At 41.0% G+C, this 25,028-nt stretch overlaps 1 protein-coding gene across 5 annotated transcripts in view; it reads left to right on the top strand.

Moving 5' to 3' along the window:
• Positions 1-370: 370 nt before the first annotated feature.
• Positions 371-25,028, top strand: part of GPC5 (glypican 5) — a 770,806-nt gene continuing 746,148 nt past the window's right edge. For 3 of the 5 annotated variants that reach the window (XM_066986959.1, XM_048078013.2, XM_048078010.2), the window contains exon 1: positions 374-19,795. In XM_066986959.1, the coding sequence (XP_066843060.1) occupies positions 19,639-19,795 (157 nt within the window). In that variant the 5' untranslated portion in view covers positions 374-19,638. Of the gene's footprint in view, positions 19,796-25,028 lie in introns of all 5 variants that reach the window. The other 2 variants (XM_048078008.2, XM_048078009.2) reach the window with 1 other exon arrangement.

Genomic DNA, 25,028 nt, shown 5'->3' with positions numbered 1-25,028 from the left:
GCTTCTGGTTCTAGAAGGTACTTTGGGACACAGAGGACAAACAGAAAATGTTGGCCAAGAAGGCCAACGGCATCCTGGCCTGCATAAGAAGCAGTGTGGCCAGCAGGGCTAGGGAAGTGATTGTGCCCCTGTACTCGGCTCTGGTGAGGCCGCACCTCGAGTACTGTGTTCAGTTTTGGGCCCCTCGCTACAAGAAGGACATGGAGGTGCTCGAGAGAGTCCAGAGAAGGGCGATGAAGCTGGTGAGGGGTCTGGAGAACAAGTCTTATGAGGAGCGGCTGAGGGAGCTGGGCTTGTTCAGCCTGGAGAAGAGGAGGCTCAGGGGAGACCTTATCGCTCTCTATAGGTACCTTAAAGGAGGCTGTAAAGAGGTGGGGGTTGGTCTATTCTCCCATGTGCCTGGTGACAGAACGAGGGGGAATGGGCGAAAGTTGCGACAGGGGAGTTTTAGGTTGGATGTTAGGAAGAACTTTACTGAAAGGGTTATTAAGCATTGGAACGGGCTGCCCAGTGGGAGGTGGTTGAGTCACCATCCCTGGAGGTCTTTAAGAGACATTTAGATGTTGAGTTTAGTGATATGGTTTAGTGAAGGACTTGTTAGTGTTAGGACAGAGGTTGGACTGGGTGATCTTGGAGGTCTCTTCCAACCTAGACAATTCTGTGATTCTGTGAAACGTTGGGTAAATTGTGTGGGTTATGTTCTTTCAGCAAGATTTAATACAAGGATGTTAATACCCTCCAGCCAGGAATGCTACTGGCTGTAGGAAACTCAAATACTGGCCTGGTGAGTAGAAACTAAGAGTTGTAAAAGTGAATCTTCCCTCAGTTATTCTAAATTTTCCACCTTCCTAATAAAAAAAAGTGTTTAACTCTTACTGTTAAACAAAACTCATTTTCTGTAGTGTCCCAAAACAATTTAATGGGTGAACAGTTCTGTGAAATCAGTCTTCTTTCAGGCTCACCTGCTTCTCAGGGTGGGGTGTTTTTTCATTATCCTTAAATTGCTAGGGTGACATGACACATGGGTAATTTAAGTGTAAGTATCCAAATACAGAATGCTTGGTTACAGCCACATGCCGACTTCTTCAGGCTCTTTAGGAACTGAATCAGGTTCTATAAATATGTAGCAAACTGTGTAGACAGAGCCATAAAAGCAAATAGCTGTGATCTGGGTAGCCTTAAATATTTCCTTTCAGTTGAGGAGGTTAGCATTTCTGTTCGTTACTGGAAAAAATACCACTGATTTATTTCAACCATTGTAAATTAGATCAGGTTTAGGGATCCACTGAGGCTGAGGGAAGGCATCTCCATAGTTTATGTTCTTAATGGCTCTTACCGAAAGCCATCTTAATGCATGGATTCTTGCACGAGGTTGGTGAACAGAGATAGCTGAGACTATTTTAACTGAAGAAATGTTCGTTTTGGAGATGCGTGCTCGGTGCATATCTGGGGTTCAGACTGGCTTTGACTGCTGCCAGCTCATTTAGCTGATCAGTGCTAGCTAGTGCATAGTCTGAGCCCTTACTGGTGTAATGTTGGAAAGTAAAGTTACTAAAGTATGTCTTTGCTCTCCTGAGTTTGGTTGAAGAGAGGTGTGTTACATGGAGCCCGACCTGCAGATAAGTGATGGCTGGTCATGTCCTACTTACAGTAGAAATACACAGGCCTGCTGGAAAAATGTGTGATACTGCCTTGCCTGGGAGATGGGAGGAGATCAAGGATGCCATTGAAGGGAGGGAAGATGAATACAAGAATGGACAGGGAAAAGAAAAAGGGACTATAAAGCTCAGTTAAAGCAGAAGGCTACTATAACTTGTGTTATTTAATAATTGGTATTTTCTATGCCTTCTGTGCTGCTGTGACTGACAAGAATGTTAGAACAACTGTCCTGCTGTGGGGCATGTCAGCAGTTTGGATAGAAATGGTCTGGATTTTAACAATGGATAAGACACCATGCAACAATAAGAAATCCTTTGGGTGGCATGTTATAGAATCTTTAAAAGGTTCCAGATACCCACATCTTTTAAGTGTGTTTATTACAGTTCCCTTCCCTGCTATAGAAGAAGTCTAGCTAGTTCCTGTTTAGTGTACTTTTCTAGGCACTTCTCTAGTTTTTTTTACTGTCCTCTCTGCAGAGCTGTAAAATATGAGCACTTAGGAAGTACTGAGTCACCGATTACTTGTGTTTTGGTATGTGCATCTCTTCTATTCCCCTCTCCTTCCCATTCCCGCATATACACAGTATGTTGGCAAAGGCCCATACTTTTTGTGGGAAATCAACCTTTACTCCAGTTTTCCAAGTATCCCTTTAATATTTTAAAGGCTATAAATACTTAGAAATAGAAAATATCTACACGGTAAACTCTAAAGCTCTACAGGCCTTCCTATTTTTTTCCTAAAGACTAAAAATGCTGCATCCCGAAAAGAGGTTTTTTCCAAATATCCCATTGTCTACAGTTAATTCTAGAAATCAGTGCTACTAGGTGGCTTATCAGATTTCTTCTATTAGTGCAGTAAAAATACTGAAACAAAACACTTAAAAACTTTCCATAAGCTAGTGTTTCACTATTAAAAGACGAAGTGTGAACTAAAGTATAAAATAAAAGATAAAAGCATAGTTAAAGAGATAAGTGCCAGTGTCTATGATAAGCTCTGCTAATTGGTGGATAACCAACCTCTAGGTAAAAACTCCCAATTTCTTATCTAGCAAAAGCTTTTCAGTGAGAACATGCTCATTGAAACAGTAATTGGTGCCTAAATTGTTTTCAGTGAAATTTAGTATATATGAGATGCAGCTGCATATTTCTTTTACGTTAAATAGTTCCTGATACAACATAGGATAGTAAGCAAGGTACTACTCTGATTCTGAAATGTTTCATGTGCATCGGTATTCTTAGATAAAGCATGAAAGCAAGCTGTGAAGTATGTATCTATGTGTCTTGTCAAAATGCTGTTTCTATGCAAGTCATGGAAACTCCTCAAAATTGCGTGATGGTTACGTTCCTAAGGTCTGTGGCAGGAAATGGTCCCTCTTAGCACTCTGTGTTATGAAGTGCCTCCCTTTAAAACATCGCATAAAAATTCTGCAAGTTCTTACTGCAGTATAATATTGCACAGGGTGCTTAACTTCCATGAGCAAGTTTTGCCTCTCTGAACTATTGAGTTCCTAAGTTGGCTCCAGTCTGAAGGTTTTTAGCATACCTTCTGTGTATCACCATCTATATGTTCCTTGTATTTTTCAGTTTCTTCTAGTAAGAATACAGCCCTGGTCCTGTAGAAACAGCTTGCTAGTGTTTCTGAAAGTGCTGGACTGGATTTCCGTGCAGGTGACTATGCTCTAGGAACTAGCTAGGTGTTAGAAAGCTTAGCAATGTGCTTACTGACATACTTGCAAGAATACATGTAGAGAGAATTTTAGAGTTGTCCTGAGCAACAAACATAACAGAGGCGTTTGGAGTACTATCAACAGTCAGCCTGTGAGCTTGTAAACACTCCTGACTCTGTGGCAGACTGGGACTGGAGGTAGTAAAAACAAACAAACAAGCCCAACCCTCTAATTCTGTTGGTGTGCTTTAATATCTGTGTGTCTGGAGGAGTAGAGAAGTGGTTCTTTCCTGTTCTCCCAACTCACGTATCTCCATCTGCAGAAAACCCAGTGATCCGAGGTGAGATCAACTGGTCAAACTATGAATACATCCTACTGGTCAGTGTTTGAGAGGGTGCTTCAGCAGGATAGTGAAAGCAGGTTCTGCTCAGTGAGACTGCATGAGCAATCTGTAACAGGGGTTATCCACGCAGATGGGTGCAAACAAAAGTGAGCGTGTTCTTTGTCTGACCAGGCCTGAGTCAGCTCCTCTTTGAAGCTGAATTTTGAGTGAAGATGTTTCTTTTTACCTCTATTTCCCAGCAACTTGTGTCTAAGGATTGTATTGATGGCTTTGACAACAGATGTTCACTTGTTAGTGTCTACTGTTAATGTTATTTTTGTCCTTTTTTTAAGGTCTGTATTAAAATTTAACCAATAAAGCACCCAGTCAGTTGAAAGAGATGCTTATATGTGGACTCCCTTGTGATTTGGAGGAGAAATACATTTTTTCATACCCCATTTGTGTGAATAAAACATTTCTAAACATGAGAGAAGGTTGAGATGGATGGAGGTTAAAAGTCTCCCCTAGAGTAGGGGAGGGGAGAAAAATCATTAGTGGAATAGAAGTCTACGTGCTGGGGAGGTTTAAACTTCTTTCAAGAAAGCGCTGAGACAGACTGCTTGGTGAGAAACAGTTTTGGAGCTCTGGATCTCCACGATGCTGTAGAGGTGTATGTTGTAAGCCTAGTTTCATTAAAAGTGACCTCTAACTCTATTTTTCTTTGTTACTTTTTGTTTTTGGTGCAGGGAGGTGGGAGGTGTGACAAAAGCCTTCAGAGCTTTGTATGCCAGATCAGTGGACTATTCTTTATTCTTCTTAATGTCACATCTTAACATAGGTATTGAATGTGCCCAAAGTATTTAGACTTTCCAAAAGTATCCAGTCCTGCTCTGGTGATGTATTACATGTGGAGGCTTTGTGTTTTTATTTCTTTTAAGAGGGTAAAAATTTAGAGTAATAAATTTTTGAACTGGGCTAATGAATAAGTGAAGATTTTTTTCTTGTGACATGAATCAGTTGTACTTTCTTGGATACTGAGAGTCTTGCAGGTCACTACTTCAAATTGGCTTCCGTGAATTAAAAAAAATAAGTTTTTTCCTTATGAGAGTGGAAAATAATGGTTAAAAAGGATTCACAGCCCTAGAGAATGGATACTGTCCTGGATTCCAACTGAAGATGGCTGTGATTCTATCTTCTATTAAGACTACCTCTTTTCTAGTCTTAAGGCTGTTTCCAGGCAGTGTAGCTAGCTCAGTATACCAGGAGGTAACCCTTACACTGACTGGATGTTTCTCTGGGTTGCTTTCACGTAGTGGTTGTCAGAAAAGCACGTCTGGACACAACCTGGAATCTGGGCTAGACCATTCACCTACCAGTATAATTCTCCCCCAAACTGGAGCAGCACCACTGGCCTTGACAGACAAACCTCATGCCTCTGACATGTAAGTGGTCCCCTGGGGAAATAGCGTGTGGGAACTGCAAACAGAAGTGTATGCAGAGGTACTCAGTACTGATGGTTGGGTGACACGGTGCGTAATGGAGCCACATGGAGTTAATCAGTTAATCTGAAAATCATGAAAATAATCTGCTCCGTCAGTGTATATATGTAGTTTCACTTCATGTGCATCTCCAATACTGAATTAAAGAGTTCAAAGTCTGGAATATATAGTGATTTGTAGGCCTGTATCCCTTTGGGGGATAAGGAAGTTATAGCAAATTTCACCTACTTCTACAAGTCTGCAGATTAATAGGACATTTAAATTAGGTTACATTTTGGCTTATGTTGTAAAAGAAGCATGGGGAGCCAAGAGGATGTAAGCGTAGTCTTGCAGGCATTGCAGAAACAAAACTTTCTAGCATTTGAGAAATTTAAGGGATATGCTTTATTCATAAAACATAGGGACTGCTCGTCTTAAGTTCTGTTGGTGATAAATAAAGTCTTCTATAGCCTGTAAGGGGCTTGGAAAATCTGCCTTGCCTTTACAAAAGGTACATGCAAAGGAGTCTCAGCAAAACAGTCTAAGCAATAAATGGGTAAAAAGTTATTTGCCTAGTAATCTAGAGGGTTTTAATAAAGCACAGCAGAACAATCAAAGGTGCATAAAAATATACATCTCTACTCCTTTCCTGTGCTGAAAGAGGGATAGAAGGAAATGCTGAGAGCTTGGTGCTGTAGCAGAGCTACCAAAGTAGTGTGAAGGCTGCATAGTCTGTCAGCCAGAGACTCCATGCACCGCCCTTTTGGGGAGAGGGTGGGAGCTGTGGGGAGGGGGATGTTAAAGGACTGTTATTGGTGAAGATTTTGTTTGATTACAGCAAAGGACATTACCATGCTGAAAGGAGAAAACTATAAAAGCTGAATGGGAATTAAAATATATGTCCCTTCTCAGTGTTTTCTTAATACTGGCTTCCAACAGTGAGAAGGAAACCTGTTAAGATTTGCTTTGTGCCCAGAACAGAAAACCAGATCGATCAATCATCCTTAGGACTGTTGTTGTAACAATTGGTCTTTGTTACGGCTTCCATCAGACAGCGGTGCTGGTTCACAGTCCCAAACTGAGAAGACACTGCTTTGAAAGAAACATTCCTTGAGATTAAATGGTCCTTACCATTGCAATAAGACCAGGCATGGAAGCATGACTTCTTGAAGTCTTCTGCTCACCTGGGTTGCCAAGAATTTCCTGTTTGTGGGTGCCCTTTTTGGCCTGATGTACAAGTCCACTGGTATTTGGAGAAATAACAACAGCTCCTCACTATGCCAGAGTTCATGAAAGGTGTGCAGCTGGTGTGCAGTGCCAGCTTCATAGGGCAGCAATACTGCCTTGTATTGGTGATAGCAAGCATGTGCAGCATGAGCTCATGCATTGCTTGTTGAGGAAAAGCACGTGCAGTATGGCTGTAACCTGTAGAACTGGTGCATTTATCACTGCATGAGTCTCCCAGACAATTTGAACACGGTCACAACAGTGGTTAGCTGCTTTACTCTCATTCACTGAGGAGAGATCTATCTTGATGTTACTGAGACTGGGATTAACATCTGTTGGCTTTGTGCTCCTGGTTTTTAGCCTGGAAGTCAATGCATTACCTTACTCTGAGAGTTTCAGAAATACTAACCGTGCAGCTGTTCATCCTTGATCGACCAGGTCCATCTGTTCTAGTATCAGGATTATGCTTGCCTTTTCGCAAAGAGTTCTCATACTCCTTTTCTTAAGTCTGCCAATAGATCTGGAAGTGCAGCAGTTGCAACGAAGTCTAGGAACGTTCGTACACCTGGAAATTTAGTCCACTGTGATGCTAGTGTAAAATGAGGCTTTCTGCCTAAAATAGCAGTGTATGAAGCATGCTTCTTGGTCAAATAAAGGAGTTTAGACTAAGCACCAGTACTAGTATGCAATGGAATGCTGTAGTACTGTACTAACAATGAAAGTGACTTAAATGTACAAACACAAATCTGCAAGAATGTGGCAAATAATCCAGAAATACGTCGATCTGGAAGCTCACAGATCTCAGCAATGTGGAACTAGGAGGGAATGTGTTAAGCAATGGGAGTGCTGGCAAAGATGAGTAAACGGGTGAGTCCCATGTTTTATGAACAACATCTAGCAAAGTGTATATTAGGTCTTAAGACCTGGAGACTTCATTAGGCTGCCCAAATGAAGTAAAATCACAACAAACTGGTGTCTTGTGTGCTGCTTCCAACCCTTGTGCCGTTGGAGCTTCCAGTCTTCCCACCTAATTTGTCTAGGGATAGCAGAAACAAACTCAGAGGTACTTAGCTGTAAATTGATGGATTAAGCTCTCAAGACTTGAAGGAAAAAAAAAAACCACATTTCCTCAGTGTGAGGTAAGTATTCCAAAACTTTTCTGATGTATCATGAAGACAAAACTAAAGTGAGAACAGCATTCATTCTAATAGATTGAACTTTATGTAGTTGAACTCAGTTACTTCTAACCTGTAGACGTCCTTTTGATGGAATATTTGATACCTTTTACCTCACATGCCAAACTGCCACATTGCAATCTGACTGTCCAGTACTTTGTGTGGGGAGGTTTTGTGTTCATCTGTAGAACCTGCACAACACTATGATGAATGTGTGTTCAAGATGGGAAAGCCCCTTTTTTTTCGTGTAAGGAATATTTTGGCAAAGATATTTGTTTCCCCATGGGTTGTGACTCGGATTCCAAGCCTCAGGTTGGAGAGACTACGGAGAGGATCTTCCTTTGGACTTGTTGGTGTTTTTTTTATGTAGGTATCAGGAATCCTGTTTCTAAACTTGAGTATACCTTTGGAAGGTCACTTAGTTATCTCCAAATCAAGGAAATCACTGGATGTTGGCACAGCCAATGTTTCATGTTCTTGTTCTACCATAACCATGCTTTTCCAGATTTAGAATTTGTCATTGCAAGACATACTACTGTTGTACACTTACCTGTAGTTCCCCATCTCACTGTTTAGGTATAAATAATTAAAAATATTTTATAACATTATTTAGAATAAAGATTCTTTAATATTAAAATATAGTTTTGACTTGCTGTATGCAATTCAGTTTTCCAATAAATATTCCATGGATTCCACCAAACATAGGAGATATTTAATGAAGCTGCAGATGTTTAAAATTTCTCTGATAGTTCAGACTTTTTTTTATTACAGCTAGCCTTTTCCTGAGCATGCAAGGCCAAAAAGTAACTATACTTACTAATGACTTTATATCTTCATCCTTGAGGGGGCTGCGAAATGTTACAAACAAATCAGGAGCCTTCCTAATTTCTTCAAACTTAAGGAAATGGTATTTCTTCACAGCTGCTTCTCATTTCCATAGTCTATGCTTTTTCTTACCATGTGTGTATGTCTGTGTATAGGTACATATGCCTATATTTACACATCCAAAAGATAAAGGGGAATGTTACTAATACACAAAAGCTGACATATTTTCACAATCGCAAAGAACAGGTTGGCTAGTAAAATGCCTTCCTGCATAGTATCTGCCACAAAAGATCAGGAAATGGAGAAAAAAACCTCACTGTTGCTTGACAGAATTTCTGTATTCCGTGCATATGTTATACTTACATTGCTGGTGGTGCGTGTGAAGCTAAAATCTTCCAGGAAAACCTGTCAGTTGAGAGGGGAAGAAACTTTTTGGCTTGAATGCATTTTCTGATGACTGAAATCAGCTGAGGACAGTGCAGGTGCTGAACCTGGAGGTACACAAGATACACAAGTTTTCTTTTTCTTGAATTCCCTGAACTATTGGAAAGTTGAGCTTTTTCATTAGCTGGAGAACAATCGTAGAAAGATGCTCAAGTGTGTCCTGAGTGGTGTGGGGTGCAACTGGAAGAAATGAATGGGAGGAGAATATCCATTAAGGGATGTTTTTTAATTAATATATATATATGTAATTGGTAATTTGAGTATTTCTAAAGTCACAGATGGTTGGTTGGAAGGACGTTGAGGGGGAAATGTTAGATTCTTCCCTGGGGAGCTGCTATTAGAGTTAGGATACTGAGTGAACAGAGCCGTGGTATGACCTTGCCACAGCCCTCCTTATATTCTTATGGGGGAGTGTTATGTATTCCTTGATGGAGACATTATGGAATTGGTGGTACAATACTAAGAAAGCTAAGACAACTTAAATACTTGAAGTTGATCTTAGTTGATCTAATGAGATTCTTTCTCACTAGGGTCTATTTATCAGTTGTTACTTCAAAGCACTGAGTGCAATGTCATGCAAAGTGATAGTAAAAATGTGATAATCTTGATTCCTCTCTTTGTGATTTCCCCCTCCAATTTTATAAGAACTTGGTGGTTGTTCCGATGACCTGAGCCTTTGCCTCGTTCAGCATCTGCTAAAGGTTTGTAAGTTCCAGACTTAAGTTTTGCTGTGTGGTTGGCTTACCTCTAAGAGCTTTCTTCTGTAGTTGACAACAGATGTTGAGGTCTGTTCCAGTACCTCAGTACTGAAATGCTGTAACATAAACCGAGCTTACTCCGGGATGTCTTGCAGACTGAAATTAGCAGTACATATGGTTGTATGCTGGTTAAATATCGTAATAAAGTTGCCAGTTCATGTTGTCCAGGTTTCATCATCTTTGCTGACTGAATTCAGCAGGTGACAATGGCAGGGCTCACAACAGCTGACAAATTTGGCTGCCTCAGCTGAATTGGTACAGCTTAATAATGGAAAATAATGGGTAAAGTAGGGTCTGTGAGGAAATTAAATAGAGGGAATTAATGCAGATCTAGATTTCAAGATAAAAGTTCAAGATAAATTTTAAAATTTGGGCAAAATTATTAGATCTGATATCAAGGTATGCATTGTGCAGAACACTTTTTTAACCAGTACGCTCCGAAAGGACTATTTTTTCCTTTCTGCTGATTAATCTGTTCTTAAGTTTCCATTAAGTATTTGAAAATAATTGATATATTTGCTTGTAATGATAAATGTTCAAAATTATTGAAGTCTTGTGTAAACTTGTTTGAATGAACTAGTACACAAGAACTATATCTGCTATATACCTCTACCAAGCACTCTGTCTCTAATTTAGGTGCCTAATAGAACTGAGAACTGGACAAGCTTCTAGTTAAGTTTGTGCTATGTCATTAGAGGTAGAAATATTTTAAATACCCAACTTTCTTTGGTCAAATGCAAAGTCTTCAGAATTTTAATAGGATAAGTATTATAATATTGTGTCTTAAGAAACGAGGGAAACTCAGTGGTGACAGAACTTGCTTTGCATGTTGTGTTTTGTATAAACTGCTCTGGAATAGAAGTTAGCTAGCTGTTGCCATGTTCGAACAGTTGGTGGCTCCAATGCTTTGCAGCTGTCAGTATGCATAATGCCAAAATAAGCTAATTCAGTTCTAGCTGTATATATTGAACTAGTTAGAAACTTAGAGTGACAGACTTAGGAAATAGCCAAACACTCCCAGCTTGCACTTTAAGCCATTATGGAAGAACCCTTCTTAATATTTAAATAAGCACTAACTTCAATATTCCTGTCAAACTTAGGATAAAATGTAAGAGGCTACCTTGCAAAATGCCAGTTCAGAATTGGTAGCAATGTTCCTGAAACCAGCACAGCTGACAGACCACTCCTACTCCATATTGCAGGATTGCACAGGCAAGACAGATGACAGCTATCCTGACCAAAAGTGGGGCAGGGGAAAATAGTCAAACAGCTTCTGGGGAAAAGGCAGAGAGGAGCATGTCTACTATGTAGTCAATCTTTAAATTGAGAGACAGGCAACTGCTTATATGCCTAAAAAGGGAAATGTTTTTGGCTTGAAACAAAGGGTTTAGAGGGCAGTGGAGTTTGATAGAGTAAGATCATAACTTAAGAGAAGAGCCCATGCTGGTGAGCTGTCACTTTTGTTCATGTGACTGCATGAACATTTAATAAACAGAGAACTTGAATGGAATTGAGAACTTTGTAGAAAGTGTTAGTTCTAGAAATCTGGAAAAAGCCTTGGATAAAAAGTAGAAATTGGACTAGAAATTTCCAGGGATGTGTTGCATTTTTTGGGTCATTTTTTAACTTTTTGGTCCCTGAAAATGTAATTGAAGAGATGGAAAACTCTTCCCTGAGTTTACATGTTTTGCAGGAAAATGAAAATGTAGAATTAATTTCTCCTTTCTTAAAACAAAAAAGTTTAACTGAAGTATTTGTATTATGCCATCCTGAACTATTGTAGGTACCTTATGTTCCTGTTTTCATTTTTGCCTTGTTTGTCACCTGGTTTTGTATTACCATGTTTCCTTCTTTAAACTTCTGTAGCTTATCACGGAACAGCCCTGCTGGACAAAAGCAAGAGGAGACCAACCTTCAGATACGGTTTAGCCCTCAGAACTAGAGTGAGGTAGAGAGCAGCCTGAGAAGTCGTAGGCCACTATGAGTCAAGGTTAGAGTGCAGTCTGTGTAGCTTTTCTATTTCTGTAGGGTTGAGTGTTACACCAATGAAGTTCACTTGGGGCAGTGGCAGCAGGGGGGGGCAGCATTGGCCATATGCAAACAAAATTCCTTGCAAAGACACATTTTCTGTCTCCTGGAGGAGAAAGAAGAACAAAAATAGCCCTGCTGAGCAGAACTTGCATGACAGTTTGGATTGCTCTATAACATCATGCTATCTTTGCAATATTTCATCAAATGGTATATTCTAGAAAAATGATGCAAAAATAAGTATAATTCAACATGTATCTTCATTGTTTTGGCTTATAAAATCAAGATTTCTGAACTCTTCTGACTCTTCTTGATGTGTATAAAGTCATCCAGGACTTGCACTTAAAGACAAGGCTGGAGTGTAGTTAGAGGTACACTATTTCCAGGAATCATGAAGGAGAGCTGCTTTAGCTTTTCCTTTGAGTCTATAGAAACACTTCACAGATATGTTCTTTTTCCATTTTTTCTTATTTTAATATTTCTAGTATTTTAAGCTACCAAGTGTTCACGAATTCTGATGAAACCTAAGATTAAACTTAGATGCTCTGTATTGTCTTTACAGTGCTTTGGAATGCTAGGTGGATAACAGTAGGCTAACTTTTCTAAATATTTACATGCTGTAATGTCCAATACTTGTTCGTAGAGTGGGTTTGTAAGACCCAAAGTAGGTATTCCTCACTCACATGCAATATTTAGTTTCCATGAAATGTACGTTAATGCTATTGACGAGCTAGGAAATGTATGCAGTTCAGAGATCCTTTTCCAGGGTATGCCTTGAGCTAGTCAGCTCACTAACTGGGAGGGGTTCCAGCTTATAAAAGATTTTTTTCCTATGCAAGAGGAAACTCCGTTTCTTTGGGTGGTGATAAGGGGTGGTATCTATGTATCTACATAACTATGCTGTTTTTCATTTTTTTTACAATGAGGACCTAGGCCTAACTATTTCCACACATTAGGTTATCTGTTTACAAAGTGGAGAACTAAACGAGAAGTACAACTTAATAGGTAGTTCAGGAACAGCAGAAAACCTTGTAGTTTTGTGGCTGGTTTTGTTTGAAGTAATTAAACTTCCACTTGAAGCTTTTTCTGTAAGAGGCATTTCTGATCTTATACCTGTAACTCCCCAGAAGTACCCATTAACTAGTAAGTAGGGGCAGGTAGACATTCGCATCATTATATACAGTGTGGTTTTTGTGAAATGTAAGGTTGGAAATTGACTTATGTTTTGAAATTCCTTACCAAGGTCATAAATGCTTTATGTGGTGGTGTAAATTGCATCTTGTTAAATACACAGTGATTTATGAAGAGAGCATGAGATGTAGTTAGGGAGGCTCAACAGCCCTTCAATGAAAGTTACAGCTCTATTTTTGTTTATTTATAGTGCAGAAAGAGATCTGCACTAGAACTTCAAGATGAAATACTTGATCATAAGTCAAAGGAGACTGGAGTCCAGTACTGACTTCCAGTACCTCAACTTGGTGGATTGAAGTTCTATTCTCCTTCAGGCCAGTTGCTACAACTATTATAACACAACTACTATAGTATGTGTTGGGATAAACTCAGAAGGACTTTGTGCAGCCTTATCACTTTCAAAATAAACTAATATCTGGTATGTTCACCTGGGAGAGGTGTGGAAGGCTCGAATCATGCCAAACAGATAAATGCTGCCAGATTCTTTTGTTCTGAATGTGTTAATGGGACTAAAAACAAAAAATGGGTGCAAACACCCTCATTGATATTTGACCACAAAACGTGACAATTACAGCATTTTGGACTGAACTCTAGGACTGAACTCTAGATTTGGAAGGTGTTCTTCCACTTAATTTATGGATTCAGGTGGGACCTAGTGACTAGGTATAGGTCACCTGCTCAACACTGGCAGGGTGTAGTTACTAACAGTCTGTTTCTAAACTGAAGTGTCTAGAACCGTTACTGACGGAAACTTAAGCCCTCATTGACTTCTGGCAGTGCCTAGGTTTGTCTAAATGACAATTTAGAATGACTGAATTCTGTATTTAATGCCAATGAATCAGTGCCCTTTAACTGCCTGGATTACATCTCATAAATCTGGAACTAGGATTCCAGGTTAGGAAGAAATAAAGTGATAAAGTGTTGATCCCTACTAGCAGGACTTGGTGCAGAATAAAACCTGAGAGATGCGGCAGGATTGTTTTCAGTTTTGTTCTACAAACAGTAAACCATACTATGAAAAACATGAGAGCTGAGGGAAAAACACCAAAGAGGGTCGTAGCTCTGTGGGTTGTTTTTTTTTTTTCATTTAGGACTGAAATTGCGCTCTGTGCAAACTATCTTTTTTAACTTTTGGTGCCATTTTAAGTAGAATGAATGTAACTCTAGTTTGCTATTTACCTTGGAGCTTGTATAGGTACGGTTCACACATAACTGCAAGACAAAACAAACACTTGAGATTTACAGTTGTTCAGAATTTAATAAATCAATAAAATAAAGATCTTTTTTGTTGTGGGATGCTCTTTTTTTTTGCATATTTGGGCCCTCCTTCCCCACTTGTAGAAAGGGGGAATGCTAAAATTCATGACAATATAAGCACTTAATTCAGTTGCACAAAGTTGAAGGATCAAGTACGTTGTTCAGATGCAAGGCCTGTGGATTATACCTCTTACAGCTTTTCATATTCTCTTCACTTAAAAAAAAAAAAAAAAGAAGCTGGGCATCAGCTACAGAGTTGGAATAAATGCTTCACCAGTTGCAAGGGTGTAAGGAATAGTAACATTCATCATGAATGATGCAAATTACAGTATGAGCACTTATACATGTGAACGTTGACTTATCTGCTAGTTCATTAGGACGGTGCCTGGTCCTCTTGTTGAACAAGTATCTGATTGCAAAGTTTTCTTGGGCATCGGTGTTCTGATGAAGTAAAAGTAATTCATACATCACATGTGGACTAAGGGAAATAAATTCACCTCTCTAGGCATGATGAGACTTGACTATTTTATCAACTGATAGGAGTGGTTCTCCCTTTGTGACATGTAGGAAAAGGCATAGGTGCTCTGTGTCTTATGTTCTTAGGGGTGACCAAAATAGTGTGTTAACCTTGTGTAAATCTGTCAAAGAAGAGTATTTAAGTATCAACAGAAGTGCATGTTTTTTTCAATACTGATGTTGGTAAATGGTGATATTGAACGTGGACTTTTTTTATATTAGGATCAGAATGCAGAGCTGTACTTCAGTTACATGACACCTACCTTTCTTTGTTGCATGTGAGTGTTTTGTGTAAGTTGCTGCTTTCCTGTGCTGCAGTCTTCCGTACTGGGCATTCCCTGTTAGAGAAACACTGCAGATGGTCTTGTCTGATAATGTCTTAATTGGATGGGCCTGAATTAAATATCTTGAAAGCAAGACAAGTGATACTAATCAAAAGGAAACAGTAAGAATGTTCAACAGGAGGATATCTGAGGAGGTCCCCATGGGAACACTATATCTAGGTGGTAAGAAGTACTTTTGAAAGTACATTGATTGCTGAGCCATGCTTGAAGTGTAAATTATTAATTAAATAAAACCTGTATGAAAAAAATATGTACCGAATTACGTTGGGGATACAACATTCCCCTGTGAATGCTTGAACTCATAAATTACTGTAAAGAACCGAAGCTCTTCTAGGCAGGCAGCATGCATTGCCTACACTTCTAAAACCACTTTTCCCTTTAAGGGAAGTAGTGATTTAAAAAAAAAAAAGTTGGGGGGGAGGGGACAAGGCTCCTCCTGCCCGCCCGCAGCCGGCAGGGGGCTGCCCCCGGGCCGTGACCGGGAGCGGCGCTGCTCGGGGGCCGGCGGCGTTTTTTGGGGATCCGGCCCCGGTAGTATCGCGGGGAGCGGGGCGATGCCGCGAGGAGATGCGCAGGGACGGGGAACGGGGACACGAGGGGTGGTCGGGGCAAAACGTATGGGGGGTAAGCGTCGATTAACGTTCTGCAGTAATAGCAGAAGGGCGTTTGTTATGTGGTTTCCACAAAGGATGGACCCCGTGGTACGGAGCCGTGTGGGAGCAGTTCTTGAAGAGCTGCTGCCTGTGGGCAGCCCCCGCAGGCTCAGTTCAGGAAGGACGGCATCCCGTGGGGGGGACCCCACGGGGAGCAGGGGCAGGGAGGGACCGAGAAGGAGCGGCGGAGGTGAAGTGCTACAGACTTACCGCAGCCCCCATTCACTGTTCCTCTGCGCTGCTTGGGGAGAGGATGTAGAAGAGGTTGGGGAGAGGGGAAGGTGTTTTTAGTTTGCTTTTATTTTCTCACCGCTTTAGTCTGTTAGCGATAGGCAATAAATTGTATTAATCTGTCTATATTTAGTCTGTTTTGTTTGTCACAACAGTTACTGAGTGATCTCCCTGTTCGTATCTCAACCTCTGAGCTCTTCCCATTGTATTTTCTCCCCCATTCCTCTGAGGAGGGGAGGTGAGAGAGTGGTTGTGGTGGAGTTCAGCTGCCCAGCTGAGTAAAACCCATCACAGTGGGGTGTGGTAGGGTGTGGGGGTGGTGGTGGGAGAAAAAACGACCATGCTCTGTTGTTACCAGCAATTATTTCCCCAGCATTTTGTATCAGCTGTCTCCATGTTGATTATTAATTGTAATTACAAAGAATAAAACAACAACAACAACAAAAAAACCTGTTGTTAACATTTTCATTTTGGTAAAATTTAATAGCTCATTAAGAAAATCCACACTTTGACCTGTACTTGTGAACACATTCTCAAACTTTCATAATACTGATATGAACTCTTTCAGTGCTGCAGTTAATGGATCCTTAGATGAGCTAAACTTAGAGATGAGTGCAATTTTACTGGCCTCATACATTTATGAGGTCATTGGTAGCAGAGTAAGGTAGTGTTATGAATCCAAATGGTGCATAGCTTTTACTTCTTGTTTACTAGCATAATTAGCTCAACCTAAAGTAAGAGGAGAAAAAAACACCTTAGTAACTGCAGAATAGTTCTGCATAACTGGAGGAAATATATATATATTATATATAGTTCCCTGTTGTTTCTTCAAGGAGCTCCATCTGTGTGCTAGGATCCCCCACTCTGTTCACAGCAAAAGGACAGTGTTGGAATTAAGAACTTATAAAGAGCTCTGGTCATTAGACCAGAAATAGATGTATGGAATTTGCCACAGGGACATGGTGTGAATGTACTAGTCAACACAACAGTCCATGGTCTTGATAAAGCTTCCTTAATTGCTATGATGCATGTAAAAATAATAGTTATGACTCAGCACCAAGAAAGCTTTGAAGAATGACTTAAAGGAGAATGAGAAAGCTTAACGGATGTTTGAACTACTTTCAGATACATGAAACAAAACAGGAGGTAGCATGAAAGTATTTCCTCACTTCAGAAGCTGAAGGTGGAGGCAGGTCTTGTAGTGGGAACATTTTTTTTTTTGCATCATTGGTGAGATGGGAACAGTAAAGGGATATGCAATCAAAGACTTGTTTGACTTGACAAAAGGAATGTGCAAAAAGTAGATGTGGATAAAGCAATGGGTCAGGAAAGTTATTTTTGTAGCAGCTCTCTGAAAGGATCCAGTCAGGGAAGGCAGCACAGCCAAATAAAGGGTTTCAGTATTTGCAAGCAAGATGGCAGTCTTAAGAAGACAATGTTAGATATGTAGGTAAGTAGGAAACTTAAGGGCTGTATGGCCAAAATAATAAAGTCTCATTTTAGCTTGATGAGATTCAGAGAGGAGAGTTGCACTAGAGACTGAGGTAATGTAGTGTTTTTGTTCATGATGATGAAAGCAAAATGAGAATGTGTGAAAGTGCTATTCTTTATAGTCATTCTGAGCTGAGAGCCAGATACCAGTGAGGGGACACTAATGTATATGTCAAAGCTTTGGTCAGGAAAAAAGGCAAGACTAGCCTAATGCTGATGTTTTCTCTCACCAAGTTCCTGTATATCCTCATGTTACAATAAGAAAATTCCTTTCTTATGCGTAGTGTTGCACATATGCAGAAACTTTGTCCAGAATATTTGTTTCATAAAACATATGAGCTAGAAGATATATATATATGTATTTCTATAACACTAAAATCAGGAAAGATTCAAAGCGTAAAACCTGCAAGAAAAATAAATTGGGTCTCTTTATTAGGCTAAAGTTAATTGTTTTCTTCATAGATGTTTTGCTAAAGTCATTTAGAACAAACAAAAAACCCACAACAAAACAAAGTTTTGTACTAAACTTGAATCTTCTTCACCTCAAATGAGATAGCTAAAAGATGTATATACAACTTCTTTCCAAAAAACCCTCACTTTCCCCTTAATTTGTAGAATTGGAGGGTAGAGATTTCAATGAGTTGTAACTGGCAGAAGATGGGATCAGTTCGATGTCAATCCCTGGAGTCCATGATCATCTGTTGCTGTTGGCAAACTACTGTGCAGTTGTGATGTAAACAAGAAACTTGCATTTTTTTTTAAGTAGGAATACTTGTATTTCTTATCCTGCAAGACTTTTCCCCTCTCCTAATTTTCATACGTTTATTGTGAATGCTGTGCATGTCTTATGTTAGGTGTTGAAGTTGGCGTTTCACGATTCCCAGAATTTCCTCTACAATCTTTGAGTTGCTGAATAAGATCCCCCACTTCCTGGCTCCCACATCCAAATTGTTTTCCTCAATGTTATTTTTCAATATTTAAGAGTATTGTATTTAAGAACTTGTGCTCTACTGGCTGACAAGGGATTTGTTGTCCATTAGCAGCTTACAGACAAGGTATTGCATTTTTAATTATTTCTATTTTGGTCTAAAACAAATCTTTTTATTTGCAGGGGTACATCATGTTCTGCTTTCCCCTCTTTTTCCTCATAAAGGGCCCCAAATATCTTTTGCTGTAGTTTGCTTTATCAAAAGATTGTAACCTGTCATCTGCGCTCACTCTTTATATTAAATGTCATGGTTCTGTTTACCAACAGAAGAGCAGTAGAACAAATTCTGTTAAAGGACATTTCAAATAATATATGTTGGAATGTGCTGACAGAAGACAACTGCCAAGTCCATGAGCATAGATAAATAAAAAAAGGAAATGCTGGTTCTTTCCACGTGTTACGAATTGTCAGTCAGTACATGGGATGTCAGTATAATTCCCTTTTCTTATTGCTTTGCTCAGCAGTGAAGTAGTTGATTTCTAATGCAGTTTTTAATAACTGATGTGTCAATTTGTTACCCTTATTCAAAGGGATGTGTAGAATAATTCACACATTCTCCACGTTTTCTGCAGTCTTGCATTGAAACTGCTGCCACAGTTAAAAGATTTAAGTGAGAGCTAGGATAGACTGATGTTGTGAAGTTCTGAATGACCACCGGCAGTTTCGAAACTTAGTAAGAAAATATTTCCAGCTAAATGGGGTAAGATACATCATTAAAACTTGTGGGCTTCATAAGAGAATCCAACTTGAGGGGATTCTGAATACTGGCATCAAGGGAGCAATTTCAGAGATAACCTTGGTTTCTCCGACAGCTATCACTGGACGTTGGCTTCTAAGATCAGAGATTTTGTAAACCAGTCCTCTGTCACGTTTGCCTATGAAAACCGAAATTTTTGAAGTTACCTTGGAGGCAGCTGAGTTTTTGGAGGCACTCTTCAGGAAAGCGCGAGCCTGGCATCAGAAGGCGAGCTCACAAAACCGATCCGCGACCACTGCTGCCAGCTGTGAGCCCGTCGTACAGCGTCTCTAAAAGCAGGTCGCTTTAGGGCTGTCCTAAAGGCGGTTCCTCGGGCTTCCTCCTCACACAGCGCTGCGCTGCCCCTTCCCCTCACACCCGTGCTGCGGGGGTCTCCTCCTCTCCTCTCCCTTCAGCGCCGCTCCCCGGCTCGGACGGGCCCTCCCCAAACCCCCATCCCCTCAGAGGCTACCAGAGGCGGCCAGCCCCTTCCCCCGGAGGGGCTCCGGGGACCCCCCTCGCACTCTGCGGGCGGGGACCGGGGGAGGTCCCGTCCCTGTCCCTGTCCCCGTCCCTGTCCCCGTCCCGTCCCGCCCGCAGGGGGCGACGCTGGCGGCCTCCCCCCGCCGCCTCGGCTTCTGGCGGGGCCATGGCGGGGAAGAGTCTCAGCGTCGTCGTCCTGCTCCTCCTGGCCGCCACGGCCGCCCTCGGGGCAGGGGAGCCGCGGGGCTGCGAGGCGGTGCGGAAAGTTTTCCAGCTGCGACAGCTCGGGCCCCTCCGGGGGGTGCCGGACTCGCCGCGGGCAGGTAAGGGGGTCTCCGGCCCCTTCCTCCGGGGAGGAGGCGCTGCCCCGGGGCGGGGGCTTCGCCCAGCCCGGGGGTCGTGGTGCCGCTGGACCGGGGCGAGGAGAAGCCTGGTTAGCCCTGTGCAGAGGGAGAGGGGCTTGCACCGCTGTAGCTGTAACTCAGTAAACTCCCTCGGAAAGCAACGTGTTAAGTAGCAGGACTGGGAGTGCAGCCCAGCGTTATGCGGGCAGCGAAACTTTGTAAGCGCACGCAAAGTGATGTGGCAGGTCGCATCAAGGAGACCTACCTTCTGGGGTCTGCTGCTTGCTTGCTTGCTTTCTCCAGCCGTGTGAGTACCTCGGTTGGGTTCAGTGGTGCTCCTCACAAACTTAAAATGAAGACCTGCGTGTAAAATCCATTCGTCTTTAGGTGTCAGGCATGCTAGTAAATGCGAGCCGATGCTTTCCTGGCAGAAAATGACTTCTGTGTGCAGCGGGAGCTGAATTAACATCCACCCTACTTGGAAACATCAGCTGTCTCCTCCTTTGCTTAAGTTGATCTGCGTAGTTCTTATTCATTCTGCGAGTCGCGATAAGGCATGCTGTGTTTATTCCTTGAGAAATCACTTCAAAATACAGCTTTTTAAAGACTCTGGTTTGTAAATTGTGCACTATAATGCTGCGTTATATTTAAGATTATCTGTTATATTTTGGTCACCAGTACTTATAGTAATATACATAGCCTTCTTACTTTGTCTCTAGCTAAAGATTTTATCATCTTCACAAAAAAGGAAATAATCGCTTTTGTTGGAAAGCCTGGCTGGATGGGTACTGTGCAAATAAAGATACTTTATCTGGAAACTGAAATCTGAGTCGAAGCCCTGTCAGTGATTTAAATGTTTGGTGTTGATTAATTGCGTGAATGACATCAGGATGAATGATAGAGCTATTGTGGTTGTGTTCTCATTACATAGTCTGGTGTAGCTGTTGCACTTTCTTTTGCCATTACCATTTGTTTTGGCACCAGACATTCACTTGTGTACTGCAGACAGGGAAGAAACGTGTTGCCTCCAGAGGAAACAACTGTAGTACTTTATGCACGTTCCTTCTGCCCTGCTTCTGTCTTCCCCCCTTTCTCTATAAGTTTCATGCCACCACTCATTTTCTTCTTTTGACTTTTCTGAATTTCCGGATCCGAAGCAAAAACCGGTTTTGTGCAGAGTAGCAGAATGCCTTTCTCGTCTGGTGCCCTGCGAGCAGCGGTCAGCAGGAGGTGCGGTGCAGCCGTTCGCTCTTTGAAGGAGTTGTGGTGCTGTGGGCAGCGTGGAAAACCTCAAGGAGCCGAGCACATGCACGATTTCTTGCTTTGAGTATCTTTGATCCCAGAGGTACATGAAACAAATGGTTCGGAACGCTAAAATCTGTTCAGAGTTGGATGACAAGAAAATGGGGATTAAATGAGTATTTTAGATGATTTAAGTTTGATAAAAGGTATTCGTAGGTTGGAAACATAATGGGAAGAGGAAAGAAGTGTCACTTCTGCTGTTGATCTATACTCAGCCTTCTTCTGAGGCAAGAAGTGAAAAATATTTTAAAACTCTTTCTGAAGGCATTTAGAAATGTGTGTGTATCCTATGTATGTATATAAGCACGTAAGGTAGGTGCCTCCTTGTGAAAATAGGTGTCGGAGTCGCAGTTATGGGTCTCAATTTGCTTGCACAAACATAGGCTTCTGGCAGCATTGGGGATTCCCTGCAGCCTCTGGAGCATCTTCGTGGGGCTGTCAGGCCCCATCCCTCTGAGGCACCTTGTGACGTGGGAGAGCCAGGTGGGAACCCTTGGCACCGCAGGTGGGCGACCGCACTGAGTGGGGGGTGCTGCCTGGGGGCTCCTCCTTTTCGGTTCAGATGTTGGGTGGCGGCTTGGGGGCGAGCTGCGCAGCCCCTCCGCCTCTGTTGTATTATCTGCATTTGTTTTAGTGCCACCTTATTATATAAGGACACCTTCTGAATGTCTGAAGCTGAATCACACCTTTCATGTGGAGAAGGATCACTAGCTGAAGGGGAGTGGGAATGTTGGGATATGTGCTGGCATGCAGTGGGAGGTAAACTCTACAGTCGGTAAAATTATGGGGAGAAAGTTGGCTGATTTTGGCCTTGTTCTCTTTTTGTGAATTCAAATACAAAGAATAGCATTTATAGTTTCTATTTTTCCCTTTTCTTAGTGCTGATAGAAACGAAACAGCCTGATATCGACAAATCATGCAAATTGTAATTATGTTTCATTCAGGGACTGGTGTATGTCCTTATTTTGAATATGCATCATCTCAAAAAAACATGCATTTTGTACAATTAGTTTTGCAGCTCCTCTGTGTAGTTTCTGTATATTTAAAGGAGCAAAACTATCTCTCGTTGTATGCATGGTATATGCATGAAGCAAAGATGATCATCAAGGATACAGGGACTTCATGTTTGAGTTTGTGTTATTATTCACATAATACAGGATTGGTGTTGAAATTGGTAACTAATAATCAAGATAAATGAATATCCTTAACAAAAACAAGGTTTCTAGTGCTGCCCTCCGCAATGGAAAAACTTGTCTAACTGTGTTCAATCTTGTAGCAGTGATTTGTGTACAGACCTGTGGTCAGCCCCATTGCATGCTGTAATGAAACATTTATCACTGTCATGCTGATTTTACATGATAGTTGCAAAAATACTTTTTGTTTCCCTGCCTGTCTGGTTCTGTGCTACAAGTTCACTGGTGTTGGGACTGTACAGTAAAACTTGATGATTTTCAATTTCTGAAAGACCATTTTAATTGTAGTGGAGAAGTGAACAATATGCAAAGCATGAAGTAAACACAAAAAGGCCTCCTTTTGTGTGTGTGTATGTATGACTGTTGGATTATTTAAAAAAATGCTGTTTCCAAAATTATTTTTTAAAGATATTTTTATTTCCTAGGCTCTATTTCTGATATTGTAGTCTATTGAAGAATTCCACTTCTTTACCCCATATATGCTAGTAAAGCTAGAATTTTTAGCTTGTATCATCAGCTCATTTTTCAGAGAGATTAAATGGAAAGCTCATTTCTCAAATCTCCTTGTTCTCAGTTGCAAATAAGATTGTTTCCTTCTTGTTTCCTTCGTTCAGAATCCCCCAGAACAGCAGAATAGAATGAATGGTAAACCAGTCTCCCTTGCCACACTAAGTTCCACTAGGTATGTCAGTGAACAAATTGTCAGGCTTCTCTTTGCACCAAAAAGCTGAGCTCCATGGCTTGTTGAAAAAAGTTACATTTCCTGGAACTGTAGAATCAAGTGTCTCCTACTGATGTAGACAAAAAGCACTTGAAATATTTTTCCAAACTCTAAGCATTTTCTTTTTTTACCTTCAGGAGTCAATCTAGGGTTCTTTTCAGCAGTTTTTTGGAGGTCATTTATGCAGTCATAAGAACAAAAAGCATAATAAAAAGAGTGAAGACTTTGATTAGTATAAATTTTATTGCAAAGACTTTTTGATGGAAAGCAGTTATACATATGAAGTTGAATAACTGAGGCAAAAAACTGTGCCTGAAGGGTGACATAATCTCAGAAAAAGTTGGTGTCTATTTTTTTTTTTGCTAATTCAAGTTAAAATATTCTTGCTAGTTCAGTTTAAACTGATTTTTTACTGTTATTTAAAGATCTGGGTCAGACTGATGGAACCCCAAACTATTCTTTGAATTTTAATTTGGGTTTCTTTTATGATCTAAATTTAGGTGATTTGGGTTTTGGTTTTATTGGAGGTCAAATCAAGGATTTGTGTGCGCATATGCCTACTTCTTATTGTGCTGTTCGTCGAACACATGCAGATCTCCAGAAAAGGATTTAGGTGGGAATGAAAATGGTTGCTTGCTTGTATCAGTTGTTAAAGTCCATTTTGTCACATCCATGTATTTTGTGAGGATTATTGCCTACACACAACTTTTTGTGTGTGTGAACATACGCTGTTGGCTTCTGAGTGCAAGTAGCATTTCACCCCTGGATCCACAAAATGACCACTCTGGGGAAAAAAAAAGATTTTTAAAAATATTCTGGGATTAAAAACAACAAAAAAATGGGAATCAGCAGTGTGGCAGCTTTCCCATATCTATTTCCCATATTTCAGCTTCTCTAGGAAGTCAGCAGTGCTGAGAAGCCTTCATCTGTCTGGGATGACCTGAAAAGTGGTGTCTGGGCTGCGAAATAGAGGATGGGACCAAAGTACTGAATGGAGTAGGTTGGCTTGTGTCTGTGGTACTTAAGGCTGGTATCCTGCCAGACGGGCTGTGTCCTCACTACTTGGTGTTTGCTCTGGAGTTTTCTCTAGATCCAGTGTAATACTCTTATAACACCAAGGTGTCCTCCCCCTTCTGCCAATTTAAACAATCTTAAAAATTGAAAGTATTTTTGGAGGTGTTGTGTGTAACGTGACATGAATGCACATCTTGTGCCTTGAGCTGTAGCATGAGGGTATGTTAGAGGTGCCTATACCTTGGTAGGGTGCCTGCCAGTAGGAAGGTGATCTCTGAGGGTGCTAAGGAGCCAGACCTGCTGCCTGCGGTGTCCTCTGAAGGCCATATATAAAATGCGCCTTCTCTAGGAGATAGACACACTGGAACTGTCTAAACAGAGCCACAGAAGAAGGTTGGGTAAATAGTGCAACAGTGTGGGCAGTCAGGGTCATGTGCTTGAGTTTGATCCTTACCTATTTTATTTAACAAGGCTGAAGTGTTTTACAGGAGTCTTAACGGTGGTGATGAACGCTGAGCGTGGAGCAGTGGCTCTAGCCAAGATGAGTTAGCAAATAGATGTTAAAGGGCGAGCATGAGAGACTCCTGTTTGACACAGGTTGCAAGTCCATTTTGCAGCAAACCACTTGTTTGAGCAACAGCTTCCAGGCCTTGCGGCATTTAAGAAAGACTGTTTATCATGACAATCCTAGGTCTGTTTTGGGATTTATCAGACTCTGGATTTGATCTCATGAAAGTATTTGTATAAGCTGACAGGCAGAAATACCACACGTGGTATTTTCTCTTCCTGGCATTTAACATCATCATCCTGTCAGCACTTGTTTATCTCAAGTTACTGAAAATTTGGATTTGTAAGGCTGAGACCATGAATGAAAGTTTGAAATCAGTTCCAGATCTTCTGGAAATAGGTAAAATTATACCTCAGAATTCTTACATTTTATTCTTGCTGAGCTCTTTTTCTGCACCCATCTAGATTGTTTTCA

Source organism: Anser cygnoides, chromosome 1, assembly GCF_040182565.1.
Source record: "Anser cygnoides isolate HZ-2024a breed goose chromosome 1, Taihu_goose_T2T_genome, whole genome shotgun sequence".
NCBI classification, from domain to species: Eukaryota; Metazoa; Chordata; class Aves; order Anseriformes; family Anatidae; genus Anser; species Anser cygnoides.
The sequence above is the reverse complement of the archived record's forward strand: the minus strand, read 5'-3'. Positions and strand labels throughout refer to the sequence as shown.